General features: G+C 54.4%; 1 protein-coding gene across 15 annotated transcripts in view; it reads right to left on the bottom strand.

Annotated features, from left to right (window-relative positions):
* Positions 1–3,275: 3,275 nt before the first annotated feature.
* The window catches only part of DIDO1 (death inducer-obliterator 1), a 49,295-nt gene continuing 34,169 nt past the window's right edge, over positions 3,276–18,401 (bottom strand). For all 15 annotated transcript variants that reach the window (XM_081034119.1, XM_081034117.1, XM_081034122.1 and 12 more), the window contains 6 exons: positions 18,138–18,270; positions 17,353–17,878; positions 16,800–16,953; positions 16,001–16,090; positions 15,013–15,208; positions 3,276–7,968 (listed from right to left, as the gene is read on the bottom strand). In XM_081034119.1, the coding sequence (XP_080890245.1) occupies positions 4,799–7,968; positions 15,013–15,208; positions 16,001–16,090; positions 16,800–16,953; positions 17,353–17,878; positions 18,138–18,270 (4,269 nt within the window). In that variant the 3' untranslated portion in view covers positions 3,276–4,798. The remainder of the gene's footprint in view (positions 7,969–15,012; positions 15,209–16,000; positions 16,091–16,799; positions 16,954–17,352; positions 17,879–18,137; positions 18,271–18,401) is intronic.

Below are 18,401 nucleotides of genomic sequence, written 5' to 3'. Positions count from 1 at the left end.
TATGCTGCCCTCACTCCAAAGCCAGGATTCAGGAACCAGGGAATTAACCGGGAAAGAGGGTGGCTCCTCTCACTATAATCTCTACTGGTCCACCAGCAAAATCTGTGCTCCTGTTCCTGCAGCTTTGGATTCCAGAGGGCTCAATCCCAGGGCAGTGGCGCGTCCTCCAGAGGACTCAGGGACCACTCACTGGGATTGGGCGGGTGGCTGAGACTCTGCTCGGCCACTTTGCAGTCTTCACACCAATGAATCTCAGGGCAAAGACAGAGGCTGTACTGGCTGGGGAGATGGGCCTGTCCAGGGGAAGCCAGCTGCTGCTGCCCAGTGAGGGGGAGGCGAACTGGGGCATCTCTTAGCACTCCAGCTCCTCTTACTACAGTCAGTGGAGAACAATGACAATGCTGTAATTCAGGCAGGACTACTGATAGCACAGACCAGCAGGAAGGGGGTTTGGTGTCCCACCAGGCACGGAACCTGCCCAGCACGGGCTGGTTGACGGCCAGAGGAGCATAGTGTGAGCAGTGGAAGGAGGATTTCATAAACACTAGACGTGACCAGATAATCGACTGCAAAAATGACTGTCTTCCTACTTTGATATGAATATGCTTGTCTGCTTATTAACCACATACTTTGGTTTTCATTTCTTCTTACTTCCTGTGTCAAGAGTGGTTGGCCTTATTCCCAGAGTTTGCAGGACAGGGCAGCATGCGGAAGTGTGAATCTCAGAAGATTAAACATGGCTGGAGGCAGAGAGGGACTGTGTCCTGGGGACGGCGGCGCATTTTGGGGACGGTGTGTCATGTTGGGTGGGAGCATGACTGCTACTGTCTTTGTTTGGAAACTATGGCTTAAAGGGTGCTGCAAGCAAGGCCTGTGGAGGTGCTGGGCCCATGGTGGTGTGGCTGGTGTGGCTGTGTGACTGCTGGGCCACTGTTCCTGGAATCCTGTGTGTTCCTGGTCGAGGGGACCTTTGTGCATGAGACCTGGAGGCCAGCAAAGAAGCACAGACACACTGCCAGTTATGCCCTGAGGGTTGAGGTGGGTCACACCCCTGGTGACTCACCTGGGTGGGTGACAGGCTGCTCAGCCCTCGCATCCCGGGCCAGGTGTGCATGTGCGTTTCTGCCAGCTTCTCAGGGAGGACGCCCCATCACCAAGACTGGAGGTAGAGTTTTGCCTTATCGGCATGTCACGTGACAGGATCCTTGGCTGGTGGCCTATGGTGTGGCGCCGTTCCCTTTCTCCATGCGTCTGAGACTCACTGTCCTAGCATTCTGTTCCTTTCTGTCACCCCACTTGTGGCGGGGCCACCGTTTATCTTCATTGATCGAAGGGCATGTAGGTGGGTTCCTGTTTGGGCAATTTTGAATAAATCACTGTAAAGATTTGCTTACAGACTTGTGTGAAAGTAAGTTTTCATTTGTTTAGAGCAGTTTCTCAATCTTTTAAAAATTACTGCACCCTAAGAGGCCTGTCTAGCCTATTTTCCTTAAGTGCCGTCTCCCTCATGACATTCCGATCCTACAGGAGTACTTTGGGGGCTGTGGCCCCGTGCAATACCCAAGATGTGCCCCCAGAACCAATCTTTGGCCTCTGGGAGATGTTATCCCACAATAATGCACGGTCTGGGGAAGACGTCTTGCAGGGGGATCGCTGGGCTGTGGGGTTGCACTCAACAAGCCACCTCCCCCTCCTCCCTGCAGTGAGGGACATACCAGTCACCCCGCGTCCTCACCAGCACAGGTTACTGTCAGTTTTCTGACACGCAGTGCCTGACATACAAGGTGGTAGCCCTCCGTGCGGCTTCATAACTCCTCTTTTTTACTAAGACCCTGATTAGCTCCCTTACAGGAGGGGCAGCTGTGTGACACGGCCTGGCGGACCGGACAAGGTACAACCAGAAATTTTAGAAGGGGGAGCCGATGTGGCAGGCATGCCTGCAGGCTGTGTTCTGGGGCTCAGGCCCCTTGGAGAGCGCAGGCCCCCTGCTGTGCCCCTCCCCAGGGACACTACCTCCCTGTGTTCCTGGATGCTGGGGGTGGAGGGGAGAGGGGCAGCACCCTGCCCCTTTGGTGTCCCTCTGTGGGAGGCCCCGGAGTCTTGCGTTTTCTGGTGAAACAGCTCCCTGCGTCCCCCCCAGCTGCCTCTGCCAAGGCGGCTGAAGCGCAGGGGCTCGTTCCACACAACCGCGTCGCAGCCCCAGCCCCGGGGGGATTCCCGACCGGAACACGGCTTCTGGGGCCTGGCCTGTGTCCTCAGCTGGCCGGACTCCTCCTTGGTCAGGTTCCTAGAGCCAAGCTCTGCACAGCACGCCCTGTACCGTGTGTGCCTGATGCGAAGTGGGGTCACAGGCTGGAGGAAAGTAGGGTGGTGGGTGTCATGGAGCATGTGAAGGGCAGGCTTTGGGCTGAAGGCAGGTGAGAGCCAGTCCAAGCAGTCACACAGGACTGAGGGTTTCTCAGTGGAGCATATCAGTCACGTTCTGGGGGAACTGTTCTGGTGGGTGGGGCGTCTGGAAGCGGGCAGCTGCCAGCACTCTCAGCATCCAGCCTGAAAGAATCTGCTTTACTGCTTAGCAGTACCTCAGCCACCAGGGGCTTGGTAGCGCTGTCTCCAAGAGTAAAGCAGCGGCATGCCCTCGTTGGCCTTGGCGGGTCGTCAGGCATGCTCAGCTCGAGGACAGTGGTCTGCAGGAGGCAGGGACTGCCCACGGCGGGGCCCCAGTGAAATGCACTTAGGCTCAGGGCCTTGGCCCTGGTTTGCTGTGCGCTCAGCTGGGAAACGAGGCGGCAGTTGGTACTGACTCTTCACCCAACAGGGCAACAGGGGCTACCTGTCCTGCCCAGAACATCTAGGTGTTCCTGCTCCCAGCAGTGCTGGGCGCTCACTGCCCCCCACTCCCCTCGAGGGACCGCCCTGAGCTACCAATGCTGCCTCACCACGTGCTTCCCAACCAGCCCCGTGCTCCTTTAAACCAGGTGTCAGGTGAGGCTTGGCCCACCGCGTGCCTGCTGACCCTGGGGACCTGCGTTGACCACATCACTGGTCATCGTCTAACCACGCACTTGTCTCTTCTTCCTGTACCAGCTTCAGGCTTCCTGTTCTGATAGAACAAGACCCGAAGACAACAGCGGTAGGTGTGGGTCACCACCTCCAGGTCGGACTAGAGGCATCCAGTCGTCAGCAGGTCATGCCGGTTGGGTCCACCCAAGCTTGGGTGTGAAGGGGTCCCCAGCTTCCCCACGTGGAAGAGATGTGATGACACACGAGACAGAAAACCTGTAGATGTTTATTCTACTTCAAGTAACAAAACCTATGAAGTTCCATGTTTTAATGTACAGTGATATAATACTTTGCAATATAAAATACAATTTACAGAAATTCCTATCAAGTAAACCTAAAGAAACACACTTGATTTTTACACTTGTGTATTTAAATTAGAAAAATTTGTTTCACGTGTAAAAAACCCTTCACATCGTATTAGATGTTGGAACTTGACACCACTTGAATGTAATTTAGCCTATGCCACTTGGTTTATTATACCAATCATCCCAACTGCTGAGTTCTCGATCCTTTCAAATTTAAACATCTGTGCTAGAAAGTGAAAACTCTGTAGTGACGTACAAGGGAATAACAGACTCCAAAGAACAAATGAAACTCTAATTTTACATTTGCAAAAGTAAGTTTATGAAAATATAAAAAAATTACCAAAGTGAATTTGTACAAATAAGTTAGCAAGGTTTTCTCTTCGTCACACTTCAGAACTCAAAAAATACATGACAAGAAGCAATACACTGTCTTTCACAGTGAATGCTTTCTAGTTTGTAGTTCTTGAACTAAAATCACTATTTGTCATCTCAGACTTTATACAAATATTGTTCCATTTTCAAAGACAAACTTTAAAATTTATCACCTCACAAATATAAGTTTAGAGCGAGTGCATTTTGCCTGGGATACAGGAAGAACTGCTCAGATGATGAAGTTCAACAACCGACATGTTCCTGATTATTCGAACCAAAGAAACCCACCCCCCCCTTTAAAGTACACTTAATTGGTTTATTTTCTCACTTTGTTTAGGCTGCTAAAATTTAAACCGTTTTCAATAAGTTGTTATTCAAAATGTAACAAATTCTACTCAGATGTTGCTTTTAAGCATGTTTTCAAAAAAAAGTATAAGGTGACATATAAAAACTGAGCAAAACTAAGAAATGTGTTTTGTTTCCCAGTTGAAATTCCTAATTCCAATTTCTTTGACAAAAGGAAAATGCACTGGCAAGCTTTGTTTCTCAGCATTCCAGAGGCGGCTGATACTGCTCGCCCTCGGCCCTACGCTTTGGGGAGAGCCTGTTAACCTGTAAAAACAGCTTGGGAAGCCTAGAAATACAGATGAGATGTCAGCAAGGTATGGCTCTAAGGTCCACTGAAACTCCCTTAAAATTTACCATAGTCAAGTTATTGGAAAAGATAACTTTATAATCTGAAAAAAAGCAATATGCTTTTGTAGACATTTTCCCATTTCAGTAATTTTAAATGGAAATATTAAGAGTTCTTATTTTTTAAAAAAGCATCAGAATTGTAAAGATGTGAAATTTTGTAAGAAACCATTATACACAAAATTACAGTAATTTTTGAAGTCCAGAATATTCTACTCTATTCTGCATCTAAGTTCATACCTATTTGAAAAACTATTTGTTCGACACATTTTATGAACTTGGCTTTTAAAAAGGATGGTTGCCCAGCTGAGACCACGCCAGCCAGGGACTGACACCAAGCCTTTAACGCAGGCCTGGGCTGGCCGCTAGGTCTGGGCGGCGGGCTCGGCGGCCCGTGGGGTGTCGGCCTTTGGGTCCCGCGTGCTCTCCTTGCTTTTGCTGCGGTCCTTGCGGTCTCGGCCCCGCTCACGTTCCCGGGCCTTTTCACGGTCCCGGTCTCTGCTTCGAGACCTCTCCCTGTCCCGCCTCCGGTCCCGGTTCCTGCTCCGTTCCCGCTCTCTGTCCCTGTTTGTGCTCCGCTCTTTGCTTTTGTCCCACTCTCGGCAGGAGTCTTTCTCGCGGTGTCTGTCCCACTCGCGGCCCCGGTCCCAGTCCCGCTCTCGGCCCCAATTCCTGCTCCGCTCACGATCCCAGGGCTTCCCGTACTCCCGCTCCCGTCTCCTCTCATCGAAGGTGCGACCCTGCCGTCCCTCGGGCTGCCCTTCAGGCTCGTCCAGTGGTTTCTCTTTGGGCCCAGCTTCAAACCGCTCCCTCTGTCGCCCTTCCAAAGTCTGGTTTCTGTACTCGTGGCCTTTGCCCTCTCGGAAGTCGGGCGAGGCCCACTGCGCGTCAGCCTCGGGGCCTGGTCCAGGTGCCCCGGAAGGTGGGCCAGCCTCGTCCCAGCGGTCCTTGCGGTGCTGGGGGGGGTGGCTGGGCAGCTCCAGCAGTGGCCTGGGCACCGGCTTCATCACTGGGGTGGGCTGGCCCTGAAAGTGGAAGCGGGAAGGCGCCTGCTCATTTTTCTCAGGAAAAGGAGCAGAAGAACCCCTTGGTCCACCAAACTGCAGGGGTGCTGGCGCCCTTTGATTTGCAAATCTCGGCGGCGAATTCACCCTTTGCTCTTCAAACTGCTGAGGCTGAATTCCTCTGGGTCCTGGCATGAAATTTGGGGCTTGGCCTCTGGGTCCTTCAAACTGACTAGGATGCGGCCCCCTTGGGCCCACAAAATGGCCAGGGGCTGGTCCTCTCTGACCCCCAAATTGAGCGGGAGGAGGCCCTCCTCGGGGCCCTTTAAACTGAGACAGCAGAGGCCTCCTTGGGCCCCCAAACTGGAAAGGTGCCACGCCCCTGTTCCCCATGAACTGGCCTTGTTCTGGTCCTTCGAACTGAGACGGAGGGCCGGCCATCTCGTTGTATGCAGTGTCCTGGAACTCTCTTTTTTCCCCGTGGGGATCCTTGCGTTCTTCGAATTGGGGTGGTGCTGCCCCTCTGGGCCCCCCAGGGTGAGAGGGGGAGGGACCCCTGTTGTCCCCGTAGGGAGGTGGCCCATGTGGCCCTGAGAATAAGGAAGGAATGGGACCCTTCTGGGCTGCGAACCTGGCCGGTGGAGGTCCCCTCGGCCCATCGCTGTTGGAGATGACATTCTCTTCCTGAAATGGAGGGACTGGGCCCCTGGGTCCTGGGAAATTGGGGCCATGAAGCCCCGACATCCCGAAGGTGCGTGGTGTGGGCTCACGCTGCCCCTGAAACTGGGGCAGAGGGGCCCCTTTCTGTCCAGGTGGGGGAAACGGAGCGGCCCCCTCGCCAGGTCTGGACTGTGGGGCTCTGTCTCCTTCAGTTTCAACTGCTGAACGGTCACTTTTTTCAGCAAACAGAGCATTTCTTGGGTCCTCATACTGGGACGAACCAAAGGATTTCTCCTGAGATGTGAACGCCGGGCTTGAGAAGACATCCCTCCCCACAGAACTGAAATTCTGGCTGGCGTTCTGCAAAGGGAAGGTGGATGGGAAAGCAGCGCCCGGGGGCGTGGGCAGCAGCACCTTCCGAGCAGGTCTGGCCGTGGGGGGGCCGCTCTCAGCAGGCGGCTGGGCCGGACTCTCCGAGGGCTCCCCCGCGGGGCTGTCCTGCTGGGCCGGCAACGCAGCCTCGTCATGGGGAGCCCACGACTCCTTTTCTTCTGGGGCTGGCGCAGGCCCCTGGGCGGCAGCGGCCCCTCCGGGCGGGGCGCTGGGCGTGCAGGTGGCCTTGGAGGCCTCGCTCTCGCTGCTCTCGGCCAGTCGCCGCGCCTGCCGCGGGTCCCGGCTCTGGCTCTGGCTCTGGCTCTGTCTCGGGTCGGAGCCTGGGCCTGGCCCCTGACTGGCGGGGGGCGCTGCTGCCCGGCCTGCAGCCGGCTGCTCCTGTGGAAAGAGCTCAGCTTTAGGCAGCGCCGCCTTTGGGGGCGGCGACATCAGTGCATCGGACACAGAGAAGTGAGCCATGGAGGCCCCCACGGCGGCCCTCTGCAGCCGGAGCGCCTCCTCCTGCTCCTGCACTTGTCGCTTCTGCTCCTCGATCTGCTTGTTGAGTTCTTCTATCATCTTCTGCTGCTCGACCAAAGATGGGGTGGAGCTGTCGGCAGCATAGGTGGCCGGCCTGTCCGCGGAAGCGCCTTGGACGTCTGCACACATCCGGTTGGGCAGGTCGTCCACGGTCACTTTGGCTTCTTCTAAAATCGTCTCGTCCTCTGGATCGTAGGCCACCTCCTCACGCTCGGCACTCTCAGGGGCCTTCTCGCCGTCCGGCCGGTGCCCCAGGTCGCTGAGCTGCGTGTCGAAGGCTCTGTCAGGACCGTACTCTTCCTCGGGGTCATACGGCCTGTCATCCTCCTCCTCCTCCAGAGCCTTCTCTTTTGACAGCTGACCAAACTGCTGGACAATCGGATCCAGCAAGGGCGCTGCCGGCAGCCCACACTCAGCCTTGGCCTTGGCGTCTTGCTGGGCGGCAGGGACGGATTCCACAGGCTCCTTGGCAGGAGGGTCAAAGGACTTTTTCTTCCCAAACAGAGTCTGCAGGATGTGCTCCAGGGGCGAAGCTGTTTTCAATGCAGAGGAAGCGGCCGCTGTGACTGTGGCTGAAGCAGTGGGTGCCTCGGCGGTGCTGGCGGTGCTCGTGGCTCCCGGTTTGAGGGACGACAGTATTTTTAACACCGACGATGACGACGAAGCCGACGAAGCCGGCACAACAGGAGGCTCTGGAAGAGGGGGCGGCGGCGGGGGTGACCCCGGGGGAGTGGTGCCGACAGCTGAGTCCCCAGAGCAGAGCTGATACTTGGGGGGCTTCTTCTCGGACTGCGAGGCTGGAGGCACTCTGGGGTAGACCGAAACATCCATTTCTTCCTGGGTCTGCAGTCGGGACCGCTTCTCCTCTACCTTGTCGAATTCTCCAGCATTTGAAGGCCGTTTTATTTTTTGACAGATTACCAACCCCAGGATGATGTTTGGACGAGGTGACTCAAGACCTGCAAAACAAAGCACTGTGTGAATTTTACTCTAAATTCAGCTTCTATCCTTCAGAGGTGAACTTGATCAAGGGCAGCAGTAGGGAATGTTTTAATAAGTAGAAGGAAGAAATTCTGTGGCAAAATAAAACCAAGTGTTTGGAGAGCTTACTGCAAAAGATCGTGAACACACCCATGTGCCTGCCTAGGCCGACAGGGGCCATTGGACAGGAAGCAATTAATCCCCGGCTCATAAACCACGAAACCAAGGCCCCGATTCGTGAGTGCATTCGCCCCAGTCATCAGAGTTGATATTACAGACTTCAAAACGGTATGAAATACTCAAGCAATAGGGGGTGGGGGTGGGGTGGGGAGGCGGCAGGGCAGGCAGGCCACTGTGCACATGGCCAGCGTTCTTACCCTGCAGGGAACAAGGCATGAACATACGAGGACACTTAGCTGTGCTTTTATTTGCCTCTGGTTGCACAGCACGAAGGTAACAGCCCTGCTGGTCTTAAACTTGTGAGTCCCAACACCTGAATTAAGCTAAATAAGCTAATATTAGAGCTTTGATTAGAACCTAATTCCACAACTCAACTGCAACGATCAATACAATTAGAATGACCAATATAATGCATGCCATTAGCTAAGTAAGTCCATTAGCTGCTGGTGTCAAAATTACAATTCACGGGAAAAGTGATGCTGACTGAAATGGCTGAAGTAAATATTTTCAGGTTTAGAAGAAAAACTCAGTGAGAGTTCACTTATCAAGAGCCACCTAATGCTCACTCTTTGTAAACACAGGACCTGGTGCGTCAATCAAGTGTCGAAGTTTCGGAACGCTGGTGGCAAAGAAAACACACTGGGGGTTTTAGGGCACGGTACAGTTCTTAAAGGCTCTTTCTTAAGAAAGGACAGTATTCCAAACGGTGGTATAGTGTATCAGGAGTGCTGGTATTTCGGTAATGCTCTCCCACCCCCACACTCCTAATAAATCTGGAATGCCAAAGGGAACAAAAAAAATCCAAGTCACCAAACAGTAATTTAGGGAGAAATGCTACACAAAGGACAGAAAGTTTGTAATGAAATTGTATAAATTCAATTTATAGTTTAACATTACTGTGGTATATATTCATATTCTTTTTTTCCCCTACTTACTAAAAAAGAAAATCAGTTTTTTTTCCTATTCTGTGATTTCAGCAATGTTAATCTCCCTAAATCCCAACAGACATGAGCTGACAGGCTGAGCTCCAGGGTGCTGGATGTCCCAGCCACCTGAGGACCACAGGTGACCCCGCACCACACGGACTGCCAAGACAGGGGACCTGCTCCACAGGCTGGCGTGCGAGCTGATGCCCACTGAAGACCTGCGCTCCTAATGCCCCAGGGCCCCACCACCTTCATTAGAGAATGGCTTCCAGAATGTCCTCTCCCTACCCTGCTGCTAACAGCCGTGTCCAGGGAGAGGAGCAGCTGGGCAGAGGGCCCAGGGACTGGCAGTCTGGAGTTTCACGCCCAAGTGTCCCTGCTCAGATGTGCGGGGTAGCCAAGTCCATTTTCTAATTAACATGAATTACGGGTATTTTAACTTGAAACAGTACTCATCTCAGTGCTCCAGCTCTTTCCTGAGTGTTTTATGGCATAGTCACACCCAGTGTTTGTGTCTGGTCAATTGTTAAATTGGCTCTGATGGCCTGTGTGGACCAAACTGTTGACAGTAGCCCTCGAGCCTGCAGGAGAGCTTCTCCCAGGCCTCTGCTCCCTAAAGGACCCAACTTCAGAAGGGGAATGTGCGCAGCCACATGGGTGGCTGGGAGCCTTGGTGTGGGGAGGTCCCCCAGAAACTGACCTCAATGCAGAGGGGCTATGCCACACGAAAACGAGCCCAGCTTCTAAAGCACAAGGCTTGAGGCAGGAATCAAGCATCAGGTCACTAAGCCGTGTGCAATGGGAAGTGACTGTTAAACCCAGGACACGGTCTCCGGCCCTTGTGAAGGGTACCACGCCAACTCCAACTTTTAATGGCTTAACATGCTTACTCAAGACAAGACTGTATCCCAGCCTCAGCAGAACCCTTCAGACTTTAACCTTTGTCATATTCATGGTGGGAAAGGTCATGGTGAAATTACTTGATCGTCTAGTAGAACTTCTAGCTGGGTGGGGGTTTGTTTTGAATTTCCCCACTCATCTCCCCCAAGATTTTAAATTTAAACGGGGCTCTCAAAAATGCACATCCCTATTTTGAAGCAGTCAAATCTTATCATCCGACTGATAAGTTGGTGTTATGGCTGCATGTTTGAATGGTAACCTACATTCACAGGAGAAAAAGTCAAGTCCACTGAGCTATGCTGGGTCTTGGACACAATCCTTACTGAGACGAGAGAGGAGGGAATGCTGCAGAGTATAAAGGGGTGTCTGCATGGGAAGGTCACCCAGCTCTCCCTCCCAAAGCCCCCGCGACCTGGCCCCCGAGAAGGGGCAGCGCAGGGACTAGGCTGGCTGCAGGAAGGAAAACTAGGGCTCCAACCCAGGGCTGCGTCTCCAGTTTGCAAATTCCTCCCTTTCTCCATTAGAAGCAGGGCGCTCACTTACCCACCTCCCTTTTGAGGGTTGTAGAGGCTTGTAATTGGCGCATCAGATGAAAACACGCACGAGGTGAGTGGGACTGGTGTCAGCGGTCCCCTGCTCCATCCCAGACAAGGAGGGTCGGACAGACTGAGAACAAGGGTGTGGGCACTCCCACCTGACGCCCTAGGCAACGCGGGAGCAAATGTTTACCCTCGGAAAGGACTGTGGGTGAAAACAAGCCTTTAGCTGCATGGATCCTTTCTGAGTGGTCACGGGGGCAGGGGCCTCAGCTCAGTGTTCCCATTAAACCACACACAGGGGAGGCACGGGAAGCCCAGGGTCAGGGTCATCTGAAGAGGCTGTGCCACCTGGTTTCCTGAGACAAGACGAAATGCGCGTCCAGGTGTGTCAGCCACAGGGACGTGAGGGAAGGTGAATTGCCAGGAAGAGGAGGGAGCCCTGGGCCCCCCACGTATCTCAAACCTGACACATCACAGGACAGAGCTTTTTAATAAACCATCTGAAAGCTGACTCCTTAACCCCCAAACTATCAAAACTGCTTTCACCTCTAAATCTGTCTGGCATGCTCACTACCTGTTATTTAAAATGAAAACTCTCTTATGGTCTGTCTGTGCAAACAAAATTTTCCCACCTGCTGGAACAGAAAAGGTGTGGGAGTTACTAGGTGACAGTCTTTAAGTGTGACTGGGCAGGAAAGACTTGCAAACACGGGCAGTGGTGGGCCCGCCCAGCACTCCGCGCGCGCACACACACACATACACACACACACACACCTCTCCCGCTTCCCCATTTTGAACCCATACGACCTGACAAAGCCACAGGGCTCGATGCTCCAGCAGGAACGAGTGTCATCTTGGTCCAGAGGGCCTGCAGCCCTTGGCTGAGCGGCACGACTGGACGGGAGGCGTGCTGGCTATGACAAGCACCGGGGGACACTGGGACAGGTACTGAGAGCTACTAACGGTTCAATTCAAACAAACAATGAGTGGTTTCCACGGAAAACTTTTATTGGTTTCGGAAGAGGAAGGTACAGTCGGCAGCAGGCGCTGCGATCAGTCTGCAGCTATCGGTACACTTGGAGACCCGAGTCCTTACCTGACAGCATTTCAGGCAGAGAACTTCCCAGCTAAGTTAAAAAGGGAACACAGAAAGAGGACACCATGCACGTGAACAACCTCGTAAGAAGACGGCCCTCCCTGTCAGCTGGAACACCTCCGAAGGCACCTGCCCAAGGTCTCAGAACCCCCGAGCACCTGAGCCTGCGGCCCCCTGGGAGGCGTGGACCTGCCACGTTCAGTGCTAGAGGGCCCACAGGGACGCGCACGAGCAAACGTCAGTCGGCCTGGTTTTCCACGTGAGCCCCACGTCCCCAGTGGGGACGCCATCCATGTCGGCGGCACTGAGCGGAGCTAACCTCTGCAGTGGGAAAGGTGCGCAGCTGCATTAGAGGGACCCAGGTTTTGCAGTTGTCCTTGGAAACACTGCTGCCACGTCATCACAAGGCCACTGGAACACCAGACGGCCTGGCACGTCTGTGGACAAGTCCCTCTCTGGCGGGTGTCTGAGATGAGACGTGGATGGGCAAAGGCAAAGCGGGCCGGGGAGGGATGTGCAGACCCAGGGCCTGGCGTTCACTGTCCCGAGCGAGTGCTGACCAGGGCCGGCCACGCCGCTTCCACAGGTGAGAAGACGGTTTCAGCACCGCCGGCATCCTCACCTGCTTCTCAAGTGCGACCAGCAAGAGCTCGGGGACACCATCTGGTCCAAATCTACTGGGGCCCCAGCTCGCAGCTCGTGTTATCTCCGTAAGCTAAGGTGTGTGTGTCGGTCACTACCCCGTGACGACCTTTCCCACATAACCTTCTCACACTCCCACAGCGGTCTCCACGGCCCCCACACGGGCTGGCAGCTCCCAAGTGGGAGCTCTGTGTTCCCAGAGGCCCGTGCTTTGAGCAAGGCCTCTGGATGAAGAGGGGGCGCGGCCAGTCCTGGCTCAGCCATTTACTGGGTGTGTGACCTCAGGAGTGACAGCTGTGGACAGCACACGTCACCCCTCGGAGAACAAATGCTCTGACCTGAGGTGGGGCCAGTGCTGAAGCCTGCTGGGGACCCTGCTGAGGGACGTCACTGTCCCCCTGTGACTGGGCCTTCACAGGATGCCATGCCGAGACCAGCCCTCTGGGGCAGGGGCAGGGACCCCTGGGTCAGGAGCAGCGTGCCCACGCCCAGCCTCCCAAATGCACACACGCGCACACACACGCCACTAGGACAGGTGGAGATTGTTATCTGGGGTGTGCTAAGTCACGCAATAAACACATGCTGCAGGTCAGGTAGACAGCTGGCCTGGAATCAAGGTTGTTTGGCTGATGTGGACGTATATAAAACATAGATATTAACGTATGTAAAAACACTGACAACAGAATGAGAAACAGTATACTGAATTGAACAGGCTTAGATTTAGAAGCCCTTAAATTAAAATCTTTTAAGAGCTCATGAATGAAAAATCACTGATTACGTATCTACAATCCTTCTTACTGTTTTAACAACACACGTTTGTTGTTTATTGGGGAGGAAAATCTGCCAGTCTTTAGGCGTCCCCCTAGGTAGTGTCAGAGCCTCAGGAATGTGGATGGACCAGAGTGCGATGTCCACTCAGCCATTACCGAGTGTCTGGTGGTCAGTGCCCATCACTCTTAGTGGGGAAGGCGAGAGCCCCGCACCCCCAGCCCAGCCCAGCCCAGCCCAGCCCTCCTGGCTTTGTCACCTTGGAAGCACCCAGTGTGGCCCTCGCCTCTCCTCTGCAGGGCTGCACACGACCCCAGCTCCCACCACAGAACCAAGGGAGGGGCTGCTCTGTGGCCTCCCTTGACCCTCCCGTCCCCGCTGAATCCTGAAGCTGCACCCTTTCCCTCTGTGCCAGCGGCAGGGCCTGGCACGCTGGCCTGGTCACCACCCCTGAGGACCCCGCAACCTGACAAGATGTAGCCGCTGGGCTCAGGGAGGCAGATGGAGCAGCGAGGTGGGCTCACACCAGGAAGAAAGTGTTTTCATTGTTCGAGAGGGGTGACTCCAGGACCCACCGACTCACGTCTCCACAAAGTGCTCTACGCGCGGAGGAGTGTGTCTGACGAGAATGCCCCGCTCATTAGACCCCACACAGTGTCTACACTCGTGACTAACCGGAGGCTTTTCACAGGTGTCTGAGGCGTCAGTTTCTTCATCTCACCTTCAGGGACACGGACGTTTCCCTTCACAGTCATCCAGGGAGCTGGCCAGCCGCTTCACCAGCTGCGCCCTTACCAAGACCCCCACCCACCATGTGGTACTTCTTCACCCCCAGGAGTATGACAGGGCACCCTGAAGCATTCAGATGATTGGATGCATCGTGCCAGTGACAACAACCCTGCAATTACGGGCACGCCGATCCCTCTTTGGGCACAATTCTGAAAACAGGCACCGAGCCCTCCTGCAGGGCCAAGTGTGGGCTCCAGTCAGGCTCAGGGCCGGCCAAGGGCGCCCCACTGGGTCCCGGTCGTTTAGGGGCAGGGTGAGCACAGCATGTGGCTGCAGGACAGGGCCAAGGCCACGGCCACAGAGGTGCCAGGGTCTGGGTAGCACCAGCGATGGACCGAGGCGTTTGGCCACTGCCGCTAGAACAAAACATTCGGTGCACATGCCGTGTGCTAGACCCATCATCTTCTAGGATTTCTAACCCTCGGCACTTTGTGGCCACGGATATGTTTCAGCTTAGGCATCTTTCGCCAACTTCTTCTTGGTACAAAGAGCTTGGCACTCACAGACCACGTCCCCCGGGACTCACCCTCAACCCCTTGACGAGTCTGTTTTTTTTAAGGTTAATTTGTAAGTAATCCTTAAAAAGCAGCACTTTATAAAGAAAGAGCAAACAAAAAGTATTTTGCAAAAGAGAAAAAAGCTTATGAAAATCTGAGCAGTCGACTTAAGTCATTATTTCTGGAACTCTTTAGTTGCCCCTGCACTGCCGTGGCCTGTGTGCTGGGAGTCGGCATTAGAGGGAGCAGCCTGCCTGCCTCTGTGCTGCGGGCTGAGCATTACTAGAAAGCCGAGTGCAGGTGCTGGCCGACGAGGGTGGCGTTACCTTTCCTCCCAGGCTCCTGTGCAGGCTCCTGGCACCGGCCGTGCACAGACTGACCCAGGCCACCGACTCAGGCCGTAAACAGGCGGGCGAGGCGCCGTGGGTCCCTTCGCTTCATCAAGCTCTTCTGGGCAATTATGCTGATGCAGGGGTACTCCTAGTGCCCCCACCCCTACCCCGTCTCCTGGAAGCCGTGCCCTCGAGCTAAATGCTGCTCTGTGTGGCTCCTACCCCTGGTCCTCCAGTCACGTGTGCCGAGGCGGCATGAGCGCCTGCCCACCACCAGCTCAGGAGGACACGTGTGGGGAGGGGATGTGTGGGATCAGAGGCACCTACTCGCCACCCAGAAAGCTGGGGCTTACCTGGTCCCTCAAAGGGCAGGAGCTTGGGCGGGATAGGGTCCTCGGCGCTGAGCGGGATTAGGTAGAGGTCCTTGACGTGCCTGCTGTTATTAGCGACCACGCCAAAGCGGCCGCGGCTGCTAAAATAGGAGTACAGAGAGATATAGGCCACCTCCTCCTCCTCCGTCGCAGGGTGAAAGCGGATCAGACACAGCTCCTACGGTGAGAGCACAGGGGACAGACACATGGACCTGTGGCCGTTCTGGAGAGGCGCCTGCTCTCACTGTGGGCCTCAGCCCCAGAAGCACTCTCAAGCCAGACCGAGTGGCTGTCGCCTTTTCATCTTGCTGTCCAGCACGTCCAAGTCATGGGGTGCAGGGGGGCACAGGCTCACGTACAGGCTCCCAAGCTCCCACTTCGACCTAAGTCTCCTCAGCCCCGGGGGCCTCCACACAGCCCCCGCCCCCCAGCTCGGTGCCAGCGAGTCGAGCCACGTGGGTGCCAGCCTAGTACCATGTCGGGGACACTGGCCTCTGCTAAATGCAGTGAGTGTGGTCACGACCGATCGGCTGTGTGACCTACAAAAGCCGCCTGTGTTAGGAGACACTGGGAGAGCTGCATCAGATGACAGGCTCTAACCCTTCTGCGGACCTGACACAACCTGAGCCCCTGACCAAGGTCACGACCCACAGCCGCGGCCAAGATGAGGTTCTCAGCGACCCGACCACCTCCCAGCCCCACCCCTTCACTCACAAAGACACCAGGAAATGAGCCCTTCTCATGAACAGAGAACTGCATGTGCACTGTTATAATAAAGCAGCAACGGAGCGCATCGCTGTTATTATGCTAACTCTCAGTTATCCAGCTACAAACTTCATTTTAAACATTCACCTGGAAATATCTAAGAAGCAATAGGCTGACATTTCGAATATTAACCTAGGAAGGTGAGAAGTGAGAGAAAGAACCAGACACCTTCCGTGGGTATGGAGATTAGACTGTAAGCAGGTACCTTAGACACAGAAGATTTGAGTTTGCCGACATAATCCCAAACCGTCCTCGGTGCGATCCTTCCACCAATGTGAATCGTGTCGGGCAGGTCCTAAACAAAACGCACGTGCATGAACGACCGGTGGGACGCGTTCAGAGACTGATGCAGTCAATTTAGGGCACTGGCTACCCAACATTCAAGAAAACCACACCGATTCCAGAGCAAATGGTCTTTAACTGTACTGAACGCTGCTCGGCTAACACTCAGGGCTGCGAGCTACCAAACCACCAAACCCAAGGCTGGTGTGGTGACAAGCTTCCGCCAGACAGGCTGACATCTGGCAAAACGCTTGTGCCATCTCTTGTGAACACCATACACAGTACTGCCTCAGTATTATCCAGAAAGGACTGGCTGACTGCTCCTTGCTTGGGTCTCAGTTTTCATTAATTGCGAAAAATAAAAGATCTGTCGTGTGTATCACTCCACACCAAGGTGGGTCACACAGGCCGGCCCCACCCCCGGCTGGGCGCACGCATGCACTGGGTAAATGCCCGAGCTGAACAGAGAAAGCAGGAAGATGAACTTCGGCTTTTTCACAAAAGCTGGGATGTCCTGTTTCGCATCGGAATTTCTGCCAGCTGTCCAAACTGGTCCCCTGAAGACTCATGAGCGCCATGCCAACCAACCTCCTTGCGTATCCGGACTCTTTGTTGGAAGGCTATCCCATGGTGGACTCTGGTGCAGGACCAGAACCCCGTGACAGACGCACGTGTGCCCACAGACATACACTCACACACTCTCTCTTTCTCTCGGTTCTAACCTCACTGAGATAATCAAAACATCCAGAGACAGGATATGCCTTAGTGACAAATTTTGCTACGCTTTGCATGTTAATAAATCCTTTCCAAATGGTGCCGAGTCGAGACAAAAATTGGGCTGTATCTCCTTCTGGAGGGGACCGCGACTCTGTGATGCTGTAAAACAGAACCATGGAAAAGAAGTCAGTCTCTGCACAAAGAATTTCCCACGTATGAAGATTTTACATATCGACGAAAGTGAAAGTGAATTCCTGCCAGGTTTCGGTAGTTTACTTTTGCAAATTAACTGCTTCAATCATAATGACGTACACAGGTGCTCTAGTCAAAGACAAAGACAGAACAGGCAAGGACGTGAGACGGCCGTGGACTTGGGTGTCTGTTTTGATCGGTATTTGGAGGTGGTGCCAGGGGTCCTAAGTCGGGGGCCTCTACACGCCTCCACGAGCCGCAGAGCAGCAGTTCCTGGGTACCTGCAGGGCTGAACTACTGGGTCGCTCACTACTGCGCCTGCATCTCCAGTAACGAGCGGTGCTGCGCTCCACGCGGACACCGTACCTGATGCTCGGTGATGGTGGGGCCGCCAGGACGTATCTGGGCTCGGGGGACGAGGACGGCTTAGCCAGGATGGACTTGGGCACCAGCACAGAGGGCACAGCAGGCTTCAGGACGTCTGGTCGTGGTTCTGCTGGGTGGACGCTGTCCAGGTGGGCTGCTGCAGGGGTCGTGACTGTGCTCGACCCGCTCTGTGCAGTCCTGGGGTCTCGGCCAGACATGGTGACTGTGGTGAGCACCGCGGCCCCACAGGAGGCTGGGCAGGAGGGCCCTTCCAGGGCAGAGGGCTCGGGGTGGCTGTCCCCTGGAGGCCCGGGGAAGCCCTTCCGCTCCAACGGTGCCCGAGAGTTGCTCTCTGGGTCCGGCTCAGAGGCATTCTCAGGCAGAGCTGGCATCACTTCATCAGCTGAGCTGAGAACTGGCTCAGAGGGAGAGCTGTCGTGCTTGGGTTTTGACTCTTCCTTCTTAGCAGAAACTGACGCTTTCTGTCTTTTTGGAGCGGGTTCATCTTCTGATGATGGCACTTGACCTGAAGGAAAGAGGAAGGCCTTCGTGAGAAATCTGACACTTGTGAGGGCGAAGCCTGTTTACGAGTACGTCGTGATTTCTTGCAAGAATAAAAAAGAACCCTCTAAAGCTCGGAGCTGACTTTATAAACTCCAGAAGACCATCCTAGCCTTTGAATTTCTTAAACTTGGGTCAATACCACTGCCATTAGAAGGATCAACAACTTTAAACGAAATCAAGTCAAGTGTTCCTTCCAAAGTTTCAGCCCCAAACCTGCTCACCTGTACAAATTTTACAGTTCAGATCAAAGAGATGTGCCCGGTGCTGGCTGGTGGTGTCCTTCAGCATACTGCTGAAGACATCCAGGAGGGGCGCGGCACTGCTCTCAGGGACAGCTCGCACCGACTCCTGTTCCTGCCGGTGAAGAGAGAAAACACCAAGGTCAGTTCCTCCCAGCCCAGCACACGTGAGAAACACCTCGTGGTTAAGTGCCACCCCAAAGGACCACCGAATGCACGTTCCCGAGGACTGTGCAAGTGCATATA

The sequence above is a fragment of the Rhinolophus hipposideros genome (genome assembly GCF_964194185.1).
Source record: "Rhinolophus hipposideros genome assembly, chromosome: 22".
NCBI lineage: Eukaryota > Metazoa > Chordata > Mammalia > Chiroptera > Rhinolophidae > Rhinolophus > Rhinolophus hipposideros.
The sequence above is the reverse complement of the archived record's forward strand: the minus strand, read 5'-3'. Positions and strand labels throughout refer to the sequence as shown.